Here is a 26,931-nt window from a genome sequence, read left to right on the forward strand (position 1 = left end):
GTCAGATATAGCATCATCATTATTAGAAAACTCTATCTCCCATTGTCAGATAACAAATTAGCTTCTTCTTTACCAGTCTCCCGAGTTGGGTTTGTATGAGTCAGTCCCCCTGAGGCCAACCCACTGTAGCTGTACTGAACAAATTGAACACTTGGACCCACAAAACTATGAACAATAACCTCTGCCAGGAGCCTGCACAGGACCGAGCTCCCCTGCCTAAGGCCAGGAGCCTTCCTTCTCTGACATCTGTGTTATCTGTCAGTTTCCATCTCAGTAAGGGACACAAGGCTTGGGCTTTGGAATCAGGAATAGCTGGGTTCAATTCCCAGGTTCCTGTCTAGCCATACTATCTACTGGCCTTGAGAACTTGGGAAAGGTGCTTAACTTCTCTGAGTCGATTTTCATTTCTTTGAAATAACCATCATAGTATTTGTATACAGGATGACTGCAAAGATGAAACAGGTTTCATAAAAGCACTTGGTCTTGTGAAAAGCAAGACGTGTTCCCAAATCTACATAATGATGAAGACTAAAGATCCAGTGTGACAGTGGGGTGACTTTGGTTTTGATGGGGAGGTAGTGCTGTCCAAAGAAGAAGGAGATATTTTTTGTTCTAATGTTCCATGAAATTATTTGTCCTTATGTATTTCAGAACATCTTGGAAAATGTATACAAGTCATGAAGACATTGGGTATGATTTCGAAGATGACCCCAAAGATAAGAAGACACTTAAACCCCACCCAGACATTGACGGCGGCTGGGCCTGGGTGATGGTCTTGTCCTCTTTCTTTGTGCACATCCTCATCATGGGCTCCCAGATGGCCCTGGGCGTCCTCAACGTGGAGTGGCTTGAAGAATTCCATCAGAGCCGCGGCCTGACGGCATGGGTCAGCTCCCTCAGCATGGGTGTCACTTTGATTGTGGGTATGTTCACGTGTGACCTGTTGTCAATTATAACTATACTATGACAGTCCCTCGCTGTAAGTCATGCTTTATCTCGTTGAAGTACCACAGATGAGATGTTGGTGGATGTTACTCTTGTTTTTATTGTGGTCAGATATACCTAACATGAAATTTAACCTTTTAACCATTTTTAGGTATACAGTTCAGTACCATTGAGTACATTCATCACCACCATCCATCTCCAGAACTTTTCTCATCTTCCTAAACTGAAATCCTACCAATTAAGCCATAACTCCCCATTGCCATCTCTCCTCTCAGCCCCCCGTCTCTGACCACTACCATTCTGTTTAAAGTCTCTATGAATTTGTTTACTCTAAGTACCTTGAATAAGTAGAATCAGACAATATTTGTTCTTTTGTGTGATACTCCTATTTGAGTACTGTAAACATTTTGAGCATTTAAAAAAATGATCATTAAAATGTTTGCCCCTGTTTTCTTAACTATTGTAAACCATTACCTACCATTACAAATCTGTTTTTAAACACTTATCAATATTTTTAAAAGATAAAAAAACTTAGAGAAAACACAGTAAAAGTAAATAGCCATCCTATTTCAGAGCCCTGGTGTTTTAAATTTGAAATATTGATCCCATGTGGTTGAAAAATCTATTAAGCTGTTTTTAGAAAGGTTATTGATACAGCAAACAGGAAGGAATAATAATATATTCTTGTATTTTGTTGTTTAAGCTAACCACCCAGAAATCTATGAAAGCAATTCTTATCTAATTGGAGACAGTAAAGCAGAAAGCTGAAAAAAAGTGTAAGTGGTTAGTCACTCAGTCGTGTCTGACTCTTTGCAAGCTCATGGATTGTAGCCCGCCAGGCTCCTCTGGCCATGGGATTCTCCAGGCAAGAATACTGGAGAATACTGCCCTGCACTCCTCCAGGGAAAACATAAATGGCCTCAGATATCTTCCTGGTTTTGTGAAAGGATGTGTATGACAGGCATATTTGTGTTTGACGAGAGTCTGTGCCTTGTCAGTGTTTTCCACACTGGTAATTAATTGCTTGAATTCAATTCAGAGATTTGTGGATCTTGGCTGGTATTCAGCCAGTTTCTTTTTGGATAATACCAGTGACATTAGTAACAGTGGCAGTGCTAATGACAGAAAACAAGGACAGAGTGTTACTTCCCAAGATGTGTGCAGGGGGTATGTGTTTATCACAGAGACTGGTTACTGATCTAGTTTTAAAATTAAATAAGGGCACCATTACGTGTGTGAGTGAATTGCTGATAAATCATTTTTGCCTGTAACTGTAATGAACTGACTCCTTCAACCCTGCCGTGGCCTTGTTCACATCAGGACTGTTGTATCATATGAGAAGTGCAAGGAGGTTAATCTTAGTGCAGGGAATTTGCTAGTTTTATGTTGGATATGGGCTTCCCTAGTGGCTTAGATGGCAAAGAATCTGCCTGCAATGAAGGAGACCCTGGTTTGATCCCTGGGTTGGGAAGATCCCCTGGAAGAGGGCATGGCAACCCACTCCAGTATTCTTGCCTGGAGAATTCCATGGACAGAGGAGCCTGGTGAACTACAGTCCAGGGGATTGCAAAGAGTCAGATTTGACTGAGCGAATAACACTTTCATGTTGGATATAATTTTACCTTTTCAATGAGTAAGTAAAGGAAAACTAGTCTTCTGAAATACTTAAATCCATTTTCTTACCTTTTTTAAAATAAACATTTAGAGGGTAGAACAAAATACTTTCAGATCTAAACTAGGAAGTGTGTGTGTACAACAAAAAAGAAAATTCAGCCAAAGGCCAGGATATTTGTCCCAATATTTTCCAAGCCATCCAGTAAGAATGTCTTTGGTATTATTTCATGTTTCACAAGTTCCATAGGCATAAACAATGGAAATCAGTCCTAAAGTTATTGGATGTGGTTCTTGGGCTTCCCTCACAGCTCAGTTGGTAAAGAATCTGCCTGTAATGAGGAGACCCTGGTTCAATTCCTGGGTCAGAAGATCCCCTGGAAAAGGGATACGCTATCTACTCCAGTATTCTTGGGCTTCCCTTGTGGCTCAGCTCATAAAGAATCTGTCCGCAATGCTGGAGATCCAGGTCCGATCCCTGGGTTGGAAAGATCCCCTGGAGAAGGGATACGCTACCCACTTCAGTATTCTGGCCTGGAGAGTTCCATGGACTGTGTAGCCCGTGGGGTCACAAAGAGTCGGACACAACTAAGCTACTTGCACTTTCACCTTCCTGAAGATGATCCCCCAAATCAGAACACCTAACTCAACAGTGGTGATGAAATGTGATTGTCACCTTTAATTGGGAGGTAACTGTGGATTCTGAATTCTGAGAGTCTCTGAATTCCAGACAGTGGAGCTTCCGACAGTAGAATAACCTTTCTTCAGGAAAGGTACCTGCCAGATAAACATCTTTTATCTTGTGCTCAGAAATTATAGCACAGCAAGGCTCATAGTTATATAAATGAAAGGTCTTTTATTCTGTCTATCATGACCCTAAATTGCCATTCATTATCTAAGGTGCCTGATACAGGTGGCAGCAGATATGTTGGGTGCTTTTCCAAGGCAGAAGCCAGCAAAAACAGCTCTCCTTTATTTAGCACTTATTACACACCAAGTGTGGGCTCCCAGGTGGTGCTAGTGGTAAAGAACATGCCTGTCGATGCAGGAGATGTAAGAGAGGTGGGTTCAATCCCTGGGTTGGCAAGCTCCCCTGGAGAAGGGTATGGCAACCCACTCCAGTATACTTGCCTGGAAAATTCCATGGACAGAGGAGTCTGGTGGGCCCACAGTGTAGTAAAGAGTAGGACACGACTGAAGCTACTTAGCATACATGAACTCATGCACATGCCAAGTGCAGATGATGTACATGATCTCATTTGATTCTCTGGCAAGCCTGGGGGCCAGACCATCATCATCTCACAGAGGAGATCATGCAACACTCAGAGACGTTACGTTACTGAAGTTAACTTGTAACCGGTAAGTGAGGGACAGGCTTCAAATGTGGTCCACTGGACTCCAAAATGGTGCCCACTCTACCACCCTGCCTGCCGTGACATTGAATGAGAACCAAAAATATATTTGAAGTGAATAAGTATAAATTGTTTTCTCTTTCTCATCCTTGTAAGGACGGTGAGTTACCGCTTTTAAATTTAAAAATTCCATGAACTACGCACAGAGTTGAAAGCACGCTCTCGGGCAGTGACTTGCCTGTGGGAAACTAAATTCATTCTTTTTTTGTTCGGCTTTGTCGAGTATTAGTTGCAGCACTTGAGGCCTTCCTTGTGTCATGTGAGGTCTTTCATCTCAGCGCACAGGCTCTCTAGTTGTAGCACACAAGCTCAGTATTTGCATGGGCTTCATTGCCCCACGGCATGTGAGATCTTAGTTCCCTGACCAGGGACTGAAACCACGTCCCCTGCATTGCAAGGCTGGATCACCAGGAAGTCCCAGCTTAGTAAGTGTTTAGCCTGAGATAGTCCCACCTGAACATAGGGTTTCATAACTGCATAAAGTAATCATGATCAAAAAATGTGACATCTTTTTTATTTTTTTTGGTGACACTGCACAACTTGAGGGATCTTACTGCAATGAGAGTGCTGAGTCCTAACCACTGACTGCCAAGGAATTCCCTAAGATGATGTTTAAAATGCATGATCTTGGACTTCCCTGGTAGACCTGTGGTAAAAACTACGCCCTTCCAATGCAGGGGACTTGGGTTCCACCCCTGGTTGGGGAATTAAGATCCCACATACCACACAGCACAGTCAAAAAAAATAAATAAAATGGATGATCTTACTGAATGCTCCAATGCTTTGACCACCTGTTGTGAAGAGCCAGCTCATTGGAAAAGACCCTGATGCTGGAAAAAACGGAGGGCAAAAAGAGAAGAGGGAGCCAGAGGATGAGGTGGTTAAACAGCATCACTGACTGAGTAGATACAAATTTGAGCAAACTCCAGGAGATAGTGAAGGACAGAGGAGCCTGGTGTGCTGCAGTCCATGAGGTCGCAAAGTCAGACTCGACTTAGCGGCTGAACAACAACACTGAATGTTGAGTACAGCCTCAAATGTTTGAAGAAGGAATCACTTATCCCAAGACAAGTTGCCACAAAGGCAGGAAGAAAAGAGGGTTGACGAAAATTAAAAAAAAAAAAAAATAGAGCAAAGTGTATTCCTGAATCTCCACACAGTGTCCTAAATGCATAGCCTGATGGGTCTCATTGGAACTGACAGTCAGCAGAACCTGAAGTATGTGTGAAGTCATGAGAAGTTCTTTCCGGCTTGGTTTGCATCTAGATGTCCTCATGAAAACAGGCTACAGGTGCCTCGCCTGAAGCATGGACGTCCCAAGAACCCCTTCCATACTCGCTTAAAGTCTGGAGAAAAAACTCAAATGTGTACAGAAGCCAAACAAGCCACGTACATGAAACCAGGAGGCCAAATAAGAGACTGACATGTGGGTGGGGACTGCGGCAAACCGGAGAGGGTGTGACACAGGTAAACAGGATCACCTACCGTGCACAGCCAGCTGCTTTGGGCCGTATGGGAAGATCTGTTGCCCCTGGATTTTTTTATGAATAATCCTAATTTTTAAATGTTGGCAACTGACTCAAAACATTTAAAACTTTGTTCTCGATAAACAAAATGTATATACAGGCTGTGTGGAGCCCCTGGACCTCTAGTGTAGGATCTGTTGTAGACCAGAAAATGAATCAACATGTCTATTTATTTCAGGCCTGTCTTCCCTGAAAATCTAGAACCTTGTGTTCTTCGGGGACATTTTTGAAACCTGTCTTTGCGTGCCAAAAGCTCTCTGCACATAAGGCCACGGCAGGGGGTTTGGTTTGTTTTAGTTAACAGCTCTAGTAATGTTTTGTCTTCATATAAAGATTCCCTAAGAAAATAAAATGAAAATAAAATGCCACTCAGTTCAGTTCAGTTCAGTCGCTCAATCATGTCTGACTCTTTGCGACCCCATGGACTGCAGCACGCCAGGCTTCCCTGGCCATCACCAACTCCCGAAGTTTACTCAAACTCATGTCCATTGAGTCGGTCATGCCATCCAACCATCTCATCCTCTGTCATTCCCTTCTCCTCCCACCTTCAATCTTTCCCAGCATCAGGGTCTTTTCAAATGAGTCACTTCTTCGCATCAGGTGGCCAAAGTATTGGAGTTTCAGCTTCAGCATCAGTCCTTCTAATGAACACCCAGGATTGATCTCCATTAGGATGGACTGGTTGGATCTCCTTGCAGTCCAAGAGACCCTCAAGAGTCTTCTCCAACACCACAGTTCAAAAGCATCAATTCTTTGGTGCTCAGCTTTCTTCACAGTCCAACTCTCACATCCATACATGACCACTGGAAAAACCATAGCCTTGACTAGATGGACCTTTGTTGGCAATGTCTCTGCTTTTTAACATGCTGTCTAGGTTGGTCATAACTTTCCGCTAGTCAGTTCCTTTCTCAATGTCTGTGACAGGGCCTTTCATCGGCTTGTTCATTAACACCTGTGGGTGCCGCCGGACAGCCATCATCGGAGGGCTCCTGAACTCGCTGGGCTGGGTGTTGAGTGCCTACGCCGTGAACGTGTATTATCTCTTTATTACCTTTGGACTGGCAGCTGGTAAGCACTGTGGATTTCCTTTTTTTTTTTTTTGGCCACGCCACACACCGTATGGAATCTTAGTTTCCCAGCCAGGGGTGGAACCCAGACCCCTTGCTTTGGACGCACAGAGTCTTGACCACTGGGCCTCCAGGGAAGTCCCCATAAGTGGTTTTCCTAAACTTGACTTTATGTGTTTCTGTTGAGCATTTGGGCAATGAGTTTCGTCGTGGAGAAAAGAGATCCATTAAATATTTAGTCCCTTTGTCTCCATCCTACCCTACCCATATCCTATCCTCCAGGTAATACTTTTAATATAAGATATTAAATATGCCTGAAGCGTGAGGAAACAACCGAACAGCTGTACTTGGCCTCCCTAATAGAATTTAATTAAATTTTCTATATCTGGTTCTAAGTGCTAGTCCTTTACTTGTAACAAAACCCACGTACTAACAACATTCTCTCATTTAAGAACTGCAGAATCCAGCGTGAATCAGAGAAAAATCACGTTCTCCTTTGGCTCTGCTCAAAATAATGAAATAGCAGCAAAACCCACACAGATTTAGAGACTGTAAGAATCAAATCCAGAGCAGAGTGGCAGTCCCCAGGAGATATATAACAATTGGCTCAGGCAGCACAGTTTGCATATCCATTTTGCAAAATGATTCCCAGCCATAATTTCTTCTATCAACAGATAGCAGAATGCACACGGATAAGTAGTGTCTTACTCATACTATTGTATTTCAGTCAACTGGATCCAGCCTGACCTTTTAGAATACAGAGCTATAATCGTCATAAATGGCACCTTGATGGCGGTGTTTTCATAAGAGTTCAAAGTTAGAATTGGAACCCTTGGGTTTTTTTTCCCACGTGTATGTGTGACTTTGGGAAAATTACTTAACTTGCTTATGCCTCAGTCTCTTTATCTGCAAATGGAATAATTGACTGCTTGGCCTACAGGATTATTGAAAAGGTTACATGAAATGATCTGTATGAAGCACTTAGCACAATGCTTGGCACATAATAAAGTCTTAAGCAAATGTTAGCTAATATATAATTGCTATTATATATAATACAATGTTTTTATTGTAACCTTAAGTTTATGCTTTAAGGTAGCAGGAGAAGGTGAACATAAAAACCAATTGTCCACATAACCTGACAAGTTGGTTCTCTAGGATGTATCCACATATACATCTTTAGGTGGAAAAAGCACTTCTGTATGCTATGAAGCCTAGTTTGGAAACCATTGATCTGAAGTGAAGGACTTGACAACAGTTCTTAAAGAACAATTCAAAATGTTTTTCCTGAGGCAATTTAGAAACTTCCCCATAACAGTCCAATGAATAGAGCTGGCACAGGGATTTTACTTCTGCTAAAACTGAGGGAGTCACTCCAGGGTCTCTGGGCAGACACATGGGCGCCCCTAGGAACTTGATCCATGCTGTCTGGACATATGTACTATGAATTGATCCCCAAAACTGGTACTTGAGGGAGTTGCCTGGTGGTCCAGTGGGTTTACCAGTGTTAGAATTTTGCCCTTCACTGCCATGGCTCAGGTTCAATCCCTGGTCAGAGAACTAAGATCACACAAGCATGGCCAAAAGAAAAAACTAGGACTTGAAATTTATTCCCATCATTTAGACATGCCTATGGTCAGACTCTTTGTTTCAGACTCTTTGTTTAAATGGAATTTTATGTCTTGCAATAAGTTGCTTTGGATCCTCAAATAATGTGATCTCCATATTCATTCATTTACTTATTTATTCAACAAGTATTTATGGATCTAAGGAAGTAGGAAAAAGATCAGGAGACCAGTGAGAGGAAAGTGTTTCTTGAAACACTTTATTGTACCCACTTTTTATACAGAAAACACCTGAAGAAAGTCTCTGAAAATAAATGTATCCACTTTCTCCCCAAATATAATTATATTTAAGTGGAAAATCCAGCTAAGTCAGCTAGCTTGTATACTGTTGGGCTGTCATTAGTGAGACATTTGAAACTGATTGACCTTATTTTATAGAAAAGAAAAAAAGTTAGATGCAAAGATCTGCAAAAAGTTAGTGACTGAAACAACAAAAACAAAACTAAATTAATTAAAAAAATTTTAAAGGCAAGTTATTGAGATACATATGTGGGTATGCATGTTTATCACAGTACAGTGATAAACATATTTGTATATCTGTATGTACATATCTCTTTATGTTTGAAAGAGACTTTGGTGACATCCTTCATTATAAGAAGCATTTGAGGCAGATTTGTTTGTATTTGTTTTTTTAACATCTAGGCAATTAAAATTGCATGGATGTCCTCCTAATGAGCAGAAAATTAACATCTGTTTGAGTGATCTTACTCACCCAGGAGAGTCTGGACAAATTTCTTCAGCTCTGCCATTTAAGGGCTCCATTTTCTTACTCAGCTCCTGGAAGAACCTTTCCCTCCAATCCAAGCTTTTTACTCAAAACCACAAGATTGATTCTCCCCTGCTCTTCTTCTTCCTGGCTTATCCGGGTACAAAGTTGAAAGTGTTAGTCGCTCAGTCTGACTCTTTGCAAAGAATCTGACTCTTTGCAACCCCATGGACTACAGCCCTCCAGGCTCCTCTGACCATGAATTCTCCAGGCAAGAATAGTGGAGTGGGTTACCATTCCCTTCTCCAGGAGAGCTTCCCCACCCAGGGATTGAACATGGGTCTCCTGAATTCCAGGCGGATTCTTTACTGGCTGAGCCACCAGGGAATCGACCTGATGTGGTGAAGAATTGTTCCAGGGCCCTGCTTGACCACTGGGCTTGGGTCTCAGTATCTCCAAGGCCTGTCCTACACACTCATAGAATAATTGTGCCAATTATGAATCACAAAGTCACATGAGGAAGGGGGATGCTGTTCAGGACAAGGAGAGGTAATAGATGCTTATAGCATCAGGCACGGATTTTTTTTTCTCCCACGTCGTGGGAGTATTTATTATTTAAATGATGTTATAATTGGTGCTACTCTTATGCTTTGGTCTCTCGATTCGGTTCCTTATTAGTCATTTCATTCTGCTGCTGTTTAGTGATCCGTAACCACATTTAATTTGGGATGTTGGTTATTGTCAGTGACAAATCAGATTTTGAAAAGTAAACTTTTGTGCCTCCAGAAAAATGAAGAATGGCAAATTTCAAAGGACAAATGATCCAGTTTCCTCAACAAGTAAATTGTGAGGAAAATAGAGAACTTAAGAGACTTAAAAAAAATAATAAATATATATATATATATATATATATATATATAGACCAACAAATAGCAAAGTGTGGGCCTTACTTGATTTAAACAAATGTTTTAAAAATATGGTCATTTTTGAGACAGGGTCTTCCCCAGTGGCTCAGCAGTAAAAAAAAAAATCCAGCTGCAAATTCAGGGGACATGGGTTCGATCCCTGGGTCGGGAAGATCCCCTGCAGAAAGAAATGGCAACCCACTCCAGTATTCTTGCCTGGAGAATCCCATGGACAGAGGAGCCTGGCAGGCTACAGTCCATAGGGTTACAAAGAGTAGGAAATGACTGAAGCAACTGAGCAGCAGCTTAAGACAATTAGAAATTTAAATACCTTCTGGATATTTTATGATATCAAGGAATGATTCATTTTTCAGATAAGATAATGATGAGATTATCCAGTTTAAAGAATTCATCTATTTTAAAAGCTGGAGCAAAATGCTTCTGCAGCTCCATCCTGGCAGCCAGGGGATGAGCAGTTAAGGATGAGACAGAGCACGGACGATGGAAAGGGACCCAACCGTGCAGTTGGGTCTGCCTTCCAATCCAGATTCTCCAGCTACCTGTTGCAGGGAAAGTTTCTTAATCTCCATGAGGTTCAATGCTCGCTTTAATAATTTGGGTATAACCAACAGGTAGCTTTCAGGTTATTGTGAAAATTAAACCAGATAAAACCTGAAAGGCAACTGGAACATCATCGCCACTCAATTAGCGGTAACTGTTATTATTATATTTGTGTGTATGACTGCTCTGGTCTCCTTCCAAATTCAAGTAATTTTGAAACTGTTAAATGATGCTGAACTAGGGAAGCTTCTCAGCTTTGGGGCATGCTGTTGGTCACAGTCTCTTCTCTGCTATTAAGCTGCTATCCTAATATCAGGAGGTTGTAAGCATTAGAACAGAATGGGAACCCCTTGAACAGCTGAAGCGGGGTTTTATGGTTTCCCTCCATCTGTACCTAGAAGTTGAGAACACAACCTTTAACCTCTTGGCCAGTGCTCTATTTGATTTCATATTTATTTTATTTTTTAATAAACTTCATTTTTAGAGCCATTTTAGGGCTTCCGAGGTGCCCTGCAGTGGTAAAGAACCCACTTGCCACTACAGGAGACATAAGAGGTGTGGATTCAATCCCTGGGTCATAAAGATCTCCTGGAGAAGGAAATGGCAATCTATTCCAGTATTCTTGCCTGGAAAATTCCCATGGACAAAGGAGCCTGGTGGACTTCAGTCCATGGGGTCACAAAGAGTCGGAGCACAGCACCACAACTGTTAGGTTCAGCAAAACTGTGCGAAAGCACGGTGTTCCCAGTACCCCTGCCCCCAACACACACCACCTTCCCCAGCAGCATTAATTTTGCCCATGTAAACCACCAGCTGTTCCTGTTTTCTAAGAAATACAATTTAAAAAATCAGAGCTACAAATGAGTATTAGGTGGTTTTGATGTCTAGTAGCTATGTATACTCATGGGTACATTTTAATTCCTTTTATTCTTCTGATGAATTTGGAAACACATTGGCCCATTCCTAAGGCTTCTGCAAATTGCCTGGAATCACTTCCTCCCCTTGTCCATGAGTACTTCCTGTGTTTTAAGTGCAGTTAGCACTGACAGCAGAGGGCTCAGAATGCATGCTATCTTTCAACAAATCATTAAGCACATGCTATGTATTCTGGGCAATGCCCAGCATACCAGGGGCTAAAATACACACAGTCCTGCCCTGGTGGAGCTTATATTCTCATGTGAGAATGCAGACTTTACTTTAGTTGTTTATTTAGTATATATAATTTATCTAATATAATTTATTATTATTATTGGTGTAACCTATTCTGAAAAGCCTGTTGGGAGAAATGATGGACTAGAAACAGGCTTCTGTGGGTGATGATCTTGGTACTTACCTCCCAAGCTCCTTTTTTTTAAAACAAACATGATTATATCTTTGTTTAAAAGTTATCCAAAAGAAGAGAAAACTCGGGGTGGGTGTAGGCCACAGCAGGAAAAGCCCACATTTTGGACGACAAAAACACACCTGGGTTCAGAGTCTTTCTGAGTGTCAGCTTCTCCAAGTACAAAATGGGAATAATGGCATCTATTGTGTAAGATGTTACAATTTTATAGAGGGGATTACCTGTGGTAATGTCTGTAAAGCACATGGACCCGGGTGAGTGGTCAATAAGTACTGGCTATTGTTATTTGGAGAAGGAAATGGCAACCCACTCCAGTATTTGGCCTGGAACATCCCATGGACAGAGGAGCCTGGCAGGCTATATCTAGTCCGTGGGGTTGCAAGAGTGGGAGGCGACTTAGCAGCTAAACCATTGTTGTTATTCAAAAACAGTTACCGAGATGAAGGTAATGAGATGCAGATGATCTCAAAGGCTGCCACCTGGGGCTGTGGCCATTTACGTTGTGCTGTCTGCCTTTTCTCCCCTCTCGGGGCCGCAGGCTTCGGCAGCGGGATGGCCTACCTGCCGGCCGTGGTCATGGTGGGCAGGTACTTTCAGAAGAGGCGCGCGCTCGCCCAGGGTCTCAGCACCACCGGGACCGGCTTCGGCACGTTCCTCATGACCGTGTTGCTCAAGTACCTGTGCGCGGAGTACGGCTGGCGGAACGCCATGTTCATCCAGGGCGCCGTGTCCCTGAACCTGTGTGTGTGCGGGGCGCTCATGAGGCCCCTCTCGCCTGGGATGGACGGCGATGGTCCGGAAGGGAAGGCGCCGCACCACGTCCTGCCGGCTCACTCCACCGAATCGATCAGGTCCAGCGGACAACTGAGGGACGCCGAAGAGAAGCGGGGAGGCCCTGGCCCCGAGGACAGCTCCCTCGGGGACGCGCCCGCCCAGGCGTGCCAGGAGAAAGCCGCGCACAGAAAGGACATGTGCGCCTTCCGGCTTCTGAAGACGGTGAGCCAGCTGACCATGAGGGTCAGGAAGGGCTTTTGGGACTGGTACTCGGGCTATTTTGGGACAGCCTCGCTCTTTACTAATCGGATGTTTGTCGCCTTTATTTTCTGGGCTCTGTTTGCCTACAGCAGCTTCGTCATCCCTTTCATTCACCTCCCAGAAATAGTCAACTTGTACAATTTATCAGAGCAAAATGATGTGTTCCCCCTGACTTCGATCATAGCCATAGTTCACATCTTCGGGAAAGTGGTCCTGGGCATTGTGGCCGACCTACCCTGCATCAGCGTGTGGAATGTCTTCCTGATGGCCAACTTCACCCTGGTCCTCAGTATTTTTATTCTGCCCTTGATGCACACCTACGCCGGCCTGGCAGTCATCTGTGCCCTGATAGGCTTTTCCAGCGGTTATTTCTCCCTGATGCCCGTGGTGACGGAAGACTTGGTGGGGATTGAGCACCTGGCCAATGCCTACGGAATCATCATCTGTGCTAACGGCATCTCCGCGTTGCTGGGACCGCCTTTTGCAGGTAAACCCTTCAAGGCATTAAGAGCTTAGAGTGCATGTAGAAAGGTCGGGTTCTCATTTATATTAAAAATCCAGGATGAATATGAAGTAAGTTTCCATGTGTGCACACACTCCTTTCTCCCTGCCCCCATTCCTGCCCCCAATTTCTTGTGTATAAATTTTAGCAACTTAAAGGTTATTCTTTCACATAGAATGTAGATGAACTTTTGGTCCTTAACCTGTGAGATAAACAACCAGGCTGGTAAAACAGAGAGTGCCATAGTGCAGAGCCTGCACCCCATTAGAAGGAGGCAGTCTCTGCCAGTTCAAGCTGATTTCACCAAGAAATAACAGAAAATCATGACTAGCTCTCCTGTTGTTAGCACTCCCCCCACCCCCAACCAACAACCCACGAGAAGCTAGGACTCTGCACTCTCAGGTGACTTTTCCAGATTTTCAAAACACATCTGTAGATTCAACAGATCTGTGGGCTGGAGCTAGCCTTGTAGGAGTTTCTGTGTGTGTGCTAAGTTGCTCCAGTCATGTCCGACTCTTTGCGATCCCATGGACTGTAGCCCACTAGGCTCCTCTGTCCATGGGATGGGATTCTCCAGGCAAGAACGCTGGAGTGGGTTGCCATGCCCTCCTCCAGGGGATCTTCCTGACCCAGGGATCGAACCCGTATCTTTTACATCTCCCGCATTGGCAGGCAGGTTCTTTACCACTAGTGCCACTTGAGAAGCCCGGGAGTTTTCTACTGGTGCTGTAATAAATCTCCACAAACTTACTGGCTTAAAACAATACAAATGTATAATCTTACAGTTCTAGAGGTCAGAAGGCTAAACTGGATCAGTTCAGTTCAGTTCAGTTGCTCAGTCATGTCCAACTCTTTGCAACCCCATGAACTGTAGCATGCCACCAACTCCTGGAGTCTACTCAAACCCATGTCCATTGAGTCAGTGATGCCATCCAACCATCTCATCCTCTGTCGTCCCCTTCTCCTCCTGCCCTCAATCTTTCCCAGCATCAGGGTCTTTTCAGATAAGTCAGCTCTTTGCATCAGGTGGCCAAAGTATTGGAGTTTGAGCTTCAGCATCAGTCCTTCCAATGAACACCGAGGGCTGATCTCCTTTAGGATGGACTGGTTGGATCTCCTTGCGGTCCAAGGGATTCTCAAGAGTCTTCTCTAACACCACAGTTCAAAAGCATCAATTTTTCAGCTCTCAGCTTTCTTTATAGTCTAACTCTCACATCCATACGTGACCACTGGAAAAACCATAGCCTTGACTAGACGGATCTTTGTTGGCAAAGTAATGTCTCACTGCTTTTTAATATGCTTTCTAGGTTGGTCATAACTTTCCTTCCAAGGACTGGATCACAGTGGGCCAAAACCAAGGTGTTGGTGGAACCATATTCTTTCTGGAAGCTCTCTGGGGCCATATGTTTGCTTGCCTTTTGCAGCTTCTGGGGACCACCTGCTTTTTTGTCCCCTGACCCCTTCCTCCATCATCTATGCCAGCAGCAGAGCATCTTCTTGTTTCTCCGTGGTTCTGACTCTGCTGCCTCCTCTCATTTTTAAAGATGCCTGTGGCATTGGGTCCACTGGATAATCCAGAAAAAAACCCATCTCAAGATCCTAAACTTAATTCCATCTGCAGAGTCCCTTTTGCCGCCTAAGGTAACTTCACAGGTTCCAGAGATTAGCATGTGGGCATCTGGGGAGAGGTGGGACATTCTGCTTACCCAAGGCCCAGAGGCCTCCAGTTGCCAACATCTAGGGTGAGATCTCTCACATACGTTCACCTCAGTTCAGTGGAGAATTTACTACTTGCATAAGGCATGCCAGAAGCCATAGGCACCCAGGAGGAGTCCCATGCCTGGGCAGGTACATCTCTGAACCTGTCATTCTGGGCAAGTTTTAAGCTTTGTGGCAGATTGACCCAGTCCCCAAGAAGTCAGGTGCTGGGCAAAGTCACAGAGTCTCCCCACAGTCCTGAGATTGAAGGCAGGAGCCTGCAAGGCATGACAGAGGCTGGGGTCAAATGTTAACACCCAGGTGGTCTCAGGAGGTGGCTGTTGGGGGCATCCAGGCCGGGGTTGGGCAGCAGTTGTGAGAGCTACCAGAAGTTCTGGGCAGGTTTTCACCGGAGGAGCCTCACCTATTCAAATGTCCCACCCTCTCCTTTCTGGCTGCTCCTGGCCCTTTATTCTCATATCCTGTGCAGAAATACTTCTTCCCGGTAGCTGGGGAAACTCATGGATTCAGGCCGAAACCCTCCCACCTCTCTTCCCAGTCTCCCTACAGACCCACAGTCATCTCCTATCCTAGGGCCCTACTGGCAGAGGGCTTGTGCTAACTAACACACCCATCTTTATGTCCCACCCAACACGATTTGAAGCTCCAGAAATTATATATATATATATATATTTTTTTTTTTATTCAACTGATGCTCAGAAAGATTGAGGGCAGGAGGAGAAGGGGGTGACAGAGAATGAGGTGGTTGGGTGGCATCACCGAATCAGTGGACATGTGTTTGAGCAAACTCCCGGAGATACTGAAGGACAGAGGAGCCTGGCAGGCTACAGTCCATGGGGTCGTAAAGAGTTGGACACAACTTAGCAACTGAACAATAACAGTTCAGCTGACAACACTGGCAGCTGGCTATCTAAAGGTTTAAAACGCAAGACTTGTTTTAGGAAACCCAGAGGCTACATATGGGGCCCCTTCTGAGTCAGGCTGCTCCTATTTTCTGCTCATACACAGAAGTGCAAGCCAGCATTTCTAGGTGACAGTGAATATCTATAGCAATGCAGTAGACTGTTGGCAGCTGAAAAGTCAGAACTGCTCGGTGATCTCATTGTATAGAATTCTCTATCAGTTAGGGATGCATTTGGTTGTAAAATCACACCCCAACAACAATAGCTTAAATAGAGATTTAATTGCATCACATAACCAGAAATCTGGAATTCAGAAACTAGATGATATTGAGACAATGTCTCAAGATCCTTTTGGCCTTTTACTCATGCTGGTTGCTCACAGTCACATACTGGCTCCAGTGGCTCCAGTCACTACAAACTTACTTATAACAAGAAAGAGGAAGGGATGAAAGTCCCAGCAGACTTCCACTTATATCTAATTGGCCAGAACCATGTCTCACAGTGAGTCTAAGCTTCAAGGGAAAATGAAAATTGGAGAACTTTCTGTTCTAGCCTCAGGACTAGAGGAAGGAAAGGAGAAAAGATTTGGAATGGGAATTGGATTAATCAACCAGTGGTAACTTCCAAAGAAGTTAAATATCCATTAAGGGGATGGGGACTTAATCAGTGACTCATCCACCCTCTTGTTGTAAGTCCTTCAGATATATTGTATGTGGAAATAGAATCTGCCATTGATGTTTCTTTGCATGATCAGGGGGTACTTTCTGCTTCTAATGGTCAGTCTGAAATTATTTTATACTGATCCATTAGATTGCAATGGGCTTCCCTGATAGCTCAGTTGGTAAAGAATCCACCTGCAATGTGGGAGACCCCAGTTCGATTCCTGGGTCTCGAAGATCCCTTGAAGGGCTAGGCTACCCACTCCAGTATTCTTGGACTTCCCTTGTGGCTCAGCTGGTAAAGAATCCGCCTGCAATGCGGGAGACGTGGGTTTGATCCCTGGGTTGGGAAGATCCCCTGGAGAAGGGAAAGGCTTCCCACTCCAGTATTCTGGCCTGGAGAATTCCATGGACTCTATAGTCCATGGGGTCGCAAAGAGTAGTGAAAAGAAAGTGAGCGACTTTCACTTTTACTTTTTCATTAGATTGCAGTAGCAATCTATCTATCACAAAGCAGCTATGAGGTACTGCGTAAGTAATTCATGATCAGTGTTAATTAAAGCACCAAGGTCTGACAGCATGGTTTTCTTATCCCATCCCTATGGTCATTTCCTTTTCACACATTTGAATTCTAGTGCCCTTTCTTGAGTGGAAGGGAAAGGAATTACAACTAGAAGGCAGGGAGTTATACCCACCTCTCAGTCCTCAGGTCTGATCTCTGCTTCAAGGTTCCTCCCTAGAAGTGGAGTCTGTAGCTGAATTTGATCCACGATGGATGGTAGAAAGCACTGTATTAATGGTGGATGTGTGTTAAATGCTGCCATAGTGTAGCCCCCCAGTCTCCTTTGTCCATGGGATTCTCCAGGCAGGAGTGCTGGAGTGGGTAGCCATTCCCTTCTCTAGTGGATCTTCCCAACCTAGGGATCAAACCTGGGTCTCCCACATTGCAGGCAGATTCTTTACCATCCGAGCCACCAGGGAATCCTCAAAATGCTGCCATGGAAATGTTAAAATCAATGTTCTGATGTACATCTCCAGGCCAGCAACCTAAAGGGGCCTTTCCTTCTTTTTGTTTATTTCTTCTTCCACTGAACCTATGTGCTGAGAAATGCTGAGCATCATGATTGGCTAACTGCATTGTGTTTAATTCATTGATTTTCCAGGCCAAGGAGCCAATATTGCAATGAGACACAAGGCCAGCCTTTATGCATTATAGCAGTGGCTGGCAATATGAGTGACTAAATAACCACATTAAATTCTTGCTAGAAATTCCAGGTGGGCTAGAAATTATTACTTAGCTTGAAGTGCTATAAGGAAAAGTACTGTTCACATTAGCTTTTTCTTTTTTAATGGGTTTAAAAATGAATGTGTTTTCCATTTTTCAAAGTGATTTCTACTGGCATTAAAAAAAATCTGGTACAATTTAGTAGCATGTTAGATAATCACACATATCCATTTAGCAGAAGAATATGCAATCAGAGATATTGAACAGTCACTTCAACCGTGTCATTTAGCAACACTAACTTCTTGATGTAATTCATTGTATAATGTTCTGGGCATTCAGTTTGTCTCTTTTAAAAGACGTAGTAATAGTAGATCCTTTTTTAGATGTTTCCAGGGTAAAGTATAGCAAAACTCAGCCACCAGATTTGACTGACCAAGCATCCACAATTATCTCCAGTAGTCACACAAAATGTAACAGGCTAACAATAATTTGTAATTTTTTTCACCAAGAGCTTGGAACACTTATTTATTAAGTAAGAAAAACAGCCATCACTCCTCATTTGATAGACTCAAATGAAAAAGGAATGCAAATTAATAAGGAACCAGGTTTTTACTTTGAAGCTGTTGATTTCAGTTGATGGTTGGATCAGGACTGCCAAGAATTCTGAGCTCCAAAACAAAGGACTGAGATCAGACCTATAGGGAGAGATGGGTGAAGGACGGGAGAGATGGGTGATGGATGAGTGAGGTGGGCGTCTCCTCTGAAATGTGTCGTTGCTAACGAGTTCTGTCCCCATGTGCTGGACTGAAGCATGTGATAGAAGTGCTGTCTCCCGACCTGCTTTGCATCAGACTCAGGACTGGGTTGAGTTCAAACTAGCAGAGATGGCAGGATCTGGAATCATTTCAGAATAAATCCTAAAGGTAGATTGGAGAAAACCATGGAATTCATTTAATGTAACAGTTAGGGCCACTCCTAACAATTTGCACTGTCAAATTGTTTGGTAAATTTGGTTGCACTTTTTGAAAAATTGAGTTACTTTTAAAGACTGGGACGTGTGAAGGTGTTTTTACAGAAGTTTATACTTGTAGAGGAAAGGTGAAAGAGTTTAAAATATAACTAATTCAGTGTAAGGCTATAACAATACCAAGTGCTGTTTTCTATAGTCTGCAGGCAACAGGGATGATGGAGTGGTGGAAGGCGATGGTAGGATGTTCTCTAAGGGTGATGGGTTTATTACTGTCCCCCAGAAGGAGTAATAGTACATGTACAGTCAGGGTGCCAAGACAAATGTGCTTGAAACTCCAAAAAATTCAGAATGGCTTGTGCCTCTATTTGAGTTCGGGGCAGCAAGAGAGGTGCATAGGGGCTATGTCCCAGAGCCCTGGAGCTTGTACTCAACCACTTCTAACAAAAAAGTAAGTAAGTAAATAGTCTGAACTGAAATTTTTATTGAAAAAAATCACTGAAGTGAAGTGAAGTCGCTCAGTCATGTCCGACTCTTTGCGACCCCATGGACTGTAGCCCACCAGGCTCCTCCATCCGTGAGATTCTCCAGGCAAGAATACTGGAGTGGGTTGCCATTTCCCTCTCCAGGGGATCTTCCTGACCCAGGGATTGAACCTGGGTCTCCCGCATTGGGGGCAGATGCTTTAACCTCTGAGTCACCAGGGAAGCCCAAGTACATATTAATTTTCTAATGAGGATTTTGTCCTGTCTCTGAGTTCATGTTAAGCAGTGGTGGAAAATCAACCTGTTTGAGCTGTTGGTTGTTTAGAGGCACCACTTTCTAACTCCCAATGACTTGATCATAGAAAAGTGAGGAATGAACTGTTAAACCGACAAGATCAGTGTTCATCTGGAATGAGTGGACTGTTAAAAGAACCTTGTTTATATGTATTGATTTTTTACAAATTATAACTTAAGATAGTGCTGTCTTGTACTCTGCTTGTGAAGACATACCACTCAGCATTATCTGCCAGTGAATTCTTCACTTCATCATAATTCACAGTGCTCCACAGCTGACAAATGGAGGCACTAGCAAAGCTGGGTGTATTTTAGTTCACGTGTTAGTGAACTTTCTGATTCAGTGCTGAAGCTGAATCACTGTTTCTGGATTATATGCGTAATCTTATCTGTCCCTCTTGTCTCAAATTGGAGAGTAAAAAAAAGATGATAGAACATTTGCTGCTGCTGCTGCTGCTAAGTCGCTTCAGTCGTGTCCGACTCTGTGCGACCCCATAGACGGCAGCCCACCAGGCTCCCCCATCCCTGGGATTCTCCAGGCAAGAACACTGGAGTGGGTTGCCATTTCCTTCTCTAACGCATGAAAGTGAAAAGTGAAAGGGAAGTCGCTCAGTCGTGTCCGACTCTTAGCGACCCCATGGACTACAGCCTACCAGGCTCCTCCGTCCATGGGATTTTCCAGGCAAGAGTACTGAGTGGGGTGCCATTGCCTTCTCTGGATAGAACATTTACTAAGCCACATTTAAAGATTCTGATTTTCTCTTCTTTTATGTATCAAATAACAGACTCAAAAGCTTGGTTTCCTTTTAAAGTATATCCAGAATTCATAGCTGTTGAGGGATTTTTGAAAAGTATACATTTTTGATGCTATTAAGTGTTTGTTTTTCTTTATGATGGCCTTGACTCATTCAGGAACATTAAGCACTGGCTACAATAAGCAAGAGATACAGATAACACGCAGGAAGTCAGAGGAACTAGTTTACACATTTAGCAGTTGATTTTGTGTAGCTGTTTATTGGTGGGAGAGGGTTGTAAGTTACATTTATGCATTCATTTGCAGTATCATTAGATACTTTTTAAAAGTGGCCATGGAATACTATGTTTGGTCATTAAATCATTTATATTTTTCTTCAGTTCAGTTCAGTTCAGTCGCTCAGTCGTGTCCAACTCTTTGCGATCCCATGAATCGCAGCACGCCAGGCCTCCCTGTCCATCACCAACTCCCGGAGTTCACTCAGACTCACATCCATCAAGTCGGTGATGCCATCCAGCCATCTCGTCCTCTGTCGTCCCCTTCTCCTCCTGCTCCCAATCCCTCCCAGCATCAGAGTCTTTTCCAATGAGTAAACTCTTCGCATGAGGTGGCCAAAGTACTGGAGTTTCAGCTTTAGCAGCATTCTTTCCAAAGAAATCCCAGGGCTGATCTCCTTCAGAATGGACTGGTTGGATCTCCTTGCAGTCCAAGGGACTCTCAAGAATCTTCTCCATCACCACAGTTCAAAAGCATCAATTCTTTGGCGCTCAGCTTTCTTCACAGTCCAACTCTCACATCCATACATGACCACTGGAAAAACCATAGCCTTGACTAGATGGACCTTTGTTGGCAAAGTAATGTCTCTGCTCTTCAATATGCTATCTAGGTTGGTCATAACTTTCCTTCCAAGGAGTAAGCGTCTTTTAATTTCATGGGTGCAATCACCATCTGCAGTGATTTTGGAGCCCCCAAAAATAAAGTCTGACACTGATCCACTGTTTCCCCATCTATTTCCCATGAAGTGATGGGACTGGATGCCATGATCTTCGTTTTCTGAATGTTGAGCCAACTTCTTCACTCTCCTCTTTCACTTTCATCAAGAGACTTTTTAGTTCCTCTTCACATTCTGCCATAAGGGTGGTGTCATCTGCATATCTGAGGTTATTTATATTTCTCCCAGCAATTTTGATTCCAGCTTGTGCTTCTTCCAGCCCAGCGTTTCTCGTGATGTACTCTGCATATAAGTTAAATAAGTAGGGTGACAATATACAGCCTTGACGTACTCCTTTTCCTATTTGGAACCAGTCTGTTGTTCCATATCCATTCAAACTGTTGCTTCCTGACTTGCATGTAGGTTTCTCAAGAGGCAGGTGAGGTGGTCTGGTATTTCCATCTCTTTCAGAATTTTCCACAGTTTATTGTGATCCACACAATCTAAGGCTTTGGCATAGTCAATAAAGCAGAAATAAATGTTTTTCTGGAAATCTCTTGCTTTTTCCATGATCCAACGGATGTTGGCAATTTGATCTCTGGTTCCTCTGCCTTTTCTAAAACTAGCTTGAACATCTGGAAGTTCACAGTTCACGTATTGCTGAAGCCTGGCTTGGAGAATTTTGAGCATTACTTTACTAGTGTGTGAGATGAATGCAATTGTACAGTAGTTTGAGCATTCTTTGGCATTGCCTTTCTTTGGGATTGGAATGAAAACTCACCTTTTCCAGTTCTGTGGCCACTGCTGAGTTTTCCAAATTTGCTGGCATATTGAGTGCAGCACTTTCACAGAGTCATCTTTCAGGATTTGAAATAGCTCAACTGGAATTCCATCACCTCCACTAGCTTTGTTCCTAGTGATACTTCCTAAGGCCCACTTGACTTCACATTCCAGGATGTCTGGCTCTAGGTGAGTGATCACACCATCGTGATTATCTTGGTCGTGTGCCTCTGCTAATTAATGTACTTGCTGAAATGGAAAAAGTGAATATTTACATTTTTACCATAAATAAAATTCTGCATCTAGCTTAATCCTCTCAGTTTGCATAACTGGCAATGTGGGCACCATGACATGTGACTGATCCTTAGAATTAATCACTGAAGTGAATGAAACATCATGCCTCATAGTTTCTGAAACTTTTTTTCCACATTTTAACATCTCTGAAGTCAGAATGCCTTTTACATAGTTCTAAGAAAACATCAAGTCATATTTTAATTGACAATTATTCCTTTTTTATTGATATATAAGATAATGGTGCATCATGTAATTCATGGTATCTTAGAATGCATGAAGTACGGTAGAATTTTATGAAGTCCCTAGTAAGATCATTATATGAAAGTATCAGACTAATATTGTTGTTGTTTAGTTGCTAAGTCTTTCCAACTCTTTTTGTGACCCCAAGTACTATAGCCCACCAGGCTCCTCTGTCCCTGGGATTTCCCAGGCAAGAATACTAGAGTGGGTTGCCATTTCCTTCTCCAGTGAATCTTCCCAACCCAGGGATCAAACACGTGTCGACAGGTGTATTCTTTACCCCTGAGCCACTAGGGAAGCCCATCAGACTCTAACGTTAAGAGTAAAGTATTTTTTAAAAGAAGTGATAACTTACCATTTAAGGCTATGTCTTTGGCAATTTAAACTTTCATAAGTTTAAATATATATTAAGGTTTATAGTTATAAATGTGAATTTCATAAAACCTAGAAATTTTGATTCCTTCTCAAACAGATGTTTACCCTCATATACTTCAGAATGAATCAAAGTTCAAGTATCTTCTGCTCAGCCTCTTTGGATACACACTAGAAACTTCTTCAGAAATATTTTGAGGTTTTAGAAAAGATTTGTGTAAAAAAGACAATCGTTAGAGTCACTTTTCACTGTTGGCTTTGTGCCTGCTTAAAAGTTACCCCCAAGGGCTATGAGCCACATTTTCCCCATAAGTCTGCCAGCTACTGTTTCAGTGCCTTTAAAAGCACCCCAGTGGCTTTAAAGGTAAATGTAGTCATTCCCAGGCACTGAGAATTCAGGTTCCAACAGTGCCCAGACTCAAAAATGGCTACAAGAAATGTCTGGGGCATTAAATGACATATAATACATTCTTAGAAAATTACTTATAGTAGCAATAAATGTTTGCTTTGTGTTCTTGACTTTGTTTATGTCAACTTCATTATGCTGAATATATTCTTTTCTGTTTTGTAGGGTGGATCTACGACATCACCCAAAAATATGACTTTTCCTTCTATATAAGTGGTTTACTCTACATGGTAGGAATCCTCTTTTTACTCATTCAACCGTGTATTCAAATTATAGAACAATCCAGAAAAAAATACATGGATGGTGCAAATGTGTAGTGTCCTGTGATGTTCCGTGTAAGATTCCCTTGTCATCCTCATGCATTCCTCACATGGTTCCTGTGAGGAGCCTGTGACATGTCGTGGGAAAGCGTGTTGTCCCGTAACTGGCACTGTTGTTTTAAATGCCGTTGCCATGGCTTCATGTGAGAGCAGCGCTGCCTGTCCGTGTGGGGAGAGGTGCTATGGACCACGTGCACCTTAGAGATGACAGTGTCCTGCAAAGACAGCCTGTTGAGTCACTGGTAGAAATGCCCTTCTAAAAACTATCTCATCATCCATACTCCGACTAGGGTTTTAGATATAGCTTTTAACACAGAGAATGAAAGCTTCTCAACCTAGTTACTTCTTTGTAAGGTGAAAATAAGGTGTCTAAGTGCTTCTGGAAAACTTAACAGTTACAGGTTTCCCCTGCTTTTTGAAAGTGCTTTTCACTACTTTGCTTTTACGAAAGACCTGCATTAGTTTTTGCTCACAGGAAAAAACTGGAGGATTTTTGCTTTTACAAAAAAAAGGGGAACCTTGTTCAGCGTTTGTTTTGCTGCGAACCTTTGCAGAGGCAGTGCCAAGCTCCCTCCCAGGAACCACACAGGCATCTCAGCATCAAGTCACCAGGACTTTGGATGGTGTCTCTGAGCATCCATGCTTGATCTCAGTTTATTTGTGTATCCATTAGCAAGATGTGTCTGGAGGTCATGGCTTCTTTGCTTTATGCCATTTCAATTAAGGTTTCATAGAATGCTCTCTGCTTTCAGATGGTGGAGGAAACCTGTAAATGAATTTTAAGCACAAGAAAATGCTAGACTTCAGCAAGTGTTACAGGGAGCAATCACGCTACCAGTGTAAAACAAAGGCAGACCCTAATTTCAAAGGCAATGCATTTAGTACAATTAAAGAAACACAGTTTATATTTTTATTAAAGAATTCTGCAGCTAAGGCATACAATTTCTAAATCTTTCTCTAAAAATAGCATTTGCCATTACTCCTAATGCAGTATTATATAGTTATAAACTGAATCTGAGACAAATCTTAACAAATAAATAATATAAATAATATCCTTAGTGAAAGTCATATTTGTGCGTATAACCATTGAGTCAAGGGCTAAAATTCAAGCATTTTTATTCGTTTTATTGGCCTCTTAGTTTATCAGCATGCTCTGGGGCCTATAGACATTTTTTTCTGGGTTTCTCTTACCCAGTACATAAAGTAGAAAACTAATTGCTGATTGACATGTAAAGCTGGTTGTTTAAATCATTTGTAAAGCATGTTACTAATCCCAAATATAAGACTATCATGTTGTGAGGATAATAAGCAAAAGGCCCTTGGTCCAAACGTCTGTGCACTTGACATTGGAGTGGTGGTAACAAACAGCCCCTCTCCAGTGCCTCTTGGTGTGCTATGGACAATTCATTTGCCTGAGCTCAGCACAGTTTTTAAAATAGCTCTCTTGATTGATTTCATACAGAAGATAACTATGATTCATGACATTGAATAATGCTCTTCCTTTATCGGAGATCTCTATTTTTCTAAGCCAAACATTTTTCAGACTGCAAAATGTTCTTCCGAGAATCATTTTGAACTTTCTGGCTGCCTTACTTGTTTACACATATTTTAGAACTATTTAAATTTTCACTCACGATTTGCTTATCACACACACACAAATATTTTAATATCATTGCCGGTGTCTCAGGTCAAATTTGTCTAAAGTGAGTACAGACCATTCTCAATTATCCTTGATGATTAGACAGGAATGGTACTAGTAACTGGAGTCACAGAATGTTACCCCAGTCTAATTTTAGCCAGCTGTTTCAGTCTTTTACTCCACCAAACCCTTCAGAGCTGTTAACAAGTGATTACATGCACACATTTCCTTTTTGTTTCATCGCCATTATTTCCTGCTCTAATGTCTAGTGGGAGGGGTTGTGTAATGAAAAAGGCCACCAAAATAACAATAATGATAAAAGGCAGCTAATGGAAAGGAGGAACAAAAGCATGGCTAATATACCCACACAATATTACCTCCACTGATTCGAGAATTGCCTGTAAATTATGATAGATAATAAATTGCATGTCATACTCCATTCGGTCCAACACGACCTGTTTGTAATCGTGACAGCTTCGGTTGCTATGAAAGGATCCTGCTCTCTGTTTTTGATAAAGGTAATCTTCAATGCGGACACAGTGTTTTTTCTCTCTCAATATATATTTACCATTAACTTAGGATGATTAGATTGAAAATCATGTTGTGGGTTTTAAAACTGATGACATTGCTTCCTTACTTTCATTTACTGACACGATCAAATTAACGTTGTTGTTAGTCGCTCAGTCATGTCTGACTCCTTGTGATCCCATGGACTGCAGCACACCAGGTTTCCCTGTCCTTCACTATCTCCCTGAGTCTGCTCAAATTCATGTCCATTGTGTCGATGATGCCATCCAACCATCTCATCCTCTGTCATCCCTTCTCCTCCTGCCCTCAGTCTTTCCCAGCATCAGGATTTTTTCCAGTGAATTGGCTCTTCACATCAGGTGGCCAAAGTATTGGAGCTTCGGCTTCAGCATCGGCCCTTCCAATAAATGTTCAGGGTTGATTTCCTTTAGGAATGACTGGTTTGATCTCCTTGCAGTCCAGGCGACTCTCAAGAGTCTTCTCCAGGCAGAGTTAAATATTTGGAATGGTGCTATACAGCCAGTGTTAATGTGTGCACTGTTAGTTGTGGATCACAAAATACAAACTTTTTATCCAATGGTCCAGCTTTAAATATCCAAGTTAGACCTGCTCATGTTCAGTCCATCCGGTTGTTTGTTGATTTACTGTATTTATGGAAGTGATGATTTCTTCCAAATCAAATCCTCATTTTACAAAAACAAAGTAAGTCTTACTTGCAATATTCATGTTGCCAACAGAAAAAAAGAGAATGCTTGTAAAGAATTACAGTGAGTACATTAATATATCCTGTTTAAAATATTATTTACAGTTCTTTGAAGATATTATAAACAGTTGATTGTAATGTTATATGCTTTATAGGTTTTCCCTCATGTATCCAAATAATTTTATTTACATATAACTAAATAAATTTTGTCCACTTTAAAGTTGGTCAGTGAGTTTCTGTACAAAATCTTTATTTTCTTGGTTTTAAGAGGAACATTCCGAAGTGATGATTATCAGTTCGGTTCTTTCCCTGGAAAAGAGTTTTTCTCTAGGTGTGGTTACCAAACCTGCTTCCCAGGTGGCACAGTGGTAAAGAACCCACTGCCAATGCAGGAGACACAGGAGACGTGGCTTTGATCTCTGGGTGAGGAAGATCCCCTGGGGTAGGAAATGGCAACTCACTTCAGTATTCTTGCCTGA

General features: G+C 42.5%; 2 protein-coding genes across 9 annotated transcripts in view; one reads left to right on the forward strand and one right to left on the reverse strand.

Annotated features, from left to right (window-relative positions):
- Nucleotides 1-26,931, forward strand: part of SLC16A14 (solute carrier family 16 member 14) — a 39,693-nt gene that overhangs the window by 7,822 nt on the left and 4,940 nt on the right. For 2 of the 8 annotated variants that reach the window (XM_086337342.1, XM_086337339.1), the window contains exons 2-5: nucleotides 652-923; nucleotides 6,419-6,562; nucleotides 12,236-13,219; nucleotides 23,428-23,492. In XM_086337342.1, the coding sequence (XP_086193468.1) occupies nucleotides 665-923; nucleotides 6,419-6,562; nucleotides 12,236-13,219; nucleotides 23,428-23,492 (1,452 nt within the window). In that variant the 5' untranslated portion in view covers nucleotides 652-664. Of the gene's footprint in view, nucleotides 1-651; nucleotides 924-6,418; nucleotides 6,563-12,235; nucleotides 13,220-20,619; nucleotides 21,718-23,427; nucleotides 26,673-26,931 lie in introns of those variants that run through there. The other 6 variants (XM_086337335.1, XM_086337337.1, XM_086337330.1 and 3 more) reach the window with 3 other exon arrangements.
- FBXO36 (F-box protein 36) overlaps nucleotides 22,440-26,931 on the reverse strand; it is a 114,882-nt gene continuing 110,390 nt past the window's right edge. Inside the window, exon 4 of the mRNA XM_086337402.1 lies at nucleotides 22,440-24,348. Coding sequence (XP_086193528.1) covers nucleotides 24,331-24,348 — 18 coding nt within the window. The 3' untranslated portion in view covers nucleotides 22,440-24,330. The remainder of the gene's footprint in view (nucleotides 24,349-26,931) is intronic.

This window comes from Bos grunniens, chromosome 2, assembly GCF_055505025.1.
Source record: "Bos grunniens cultivar Pamir isolate PY7600 chromosome 2, Bosgru_T2T1.0, whole genome shotgun sequence".
In the NCBI taxonomy this organism is placed as follows: domain Eukaryota; kingdom Metazoa; phylum Chordata; class Mammalia; order Artiodactyla; family Bovidae; genus Bos; species Bos grunniens.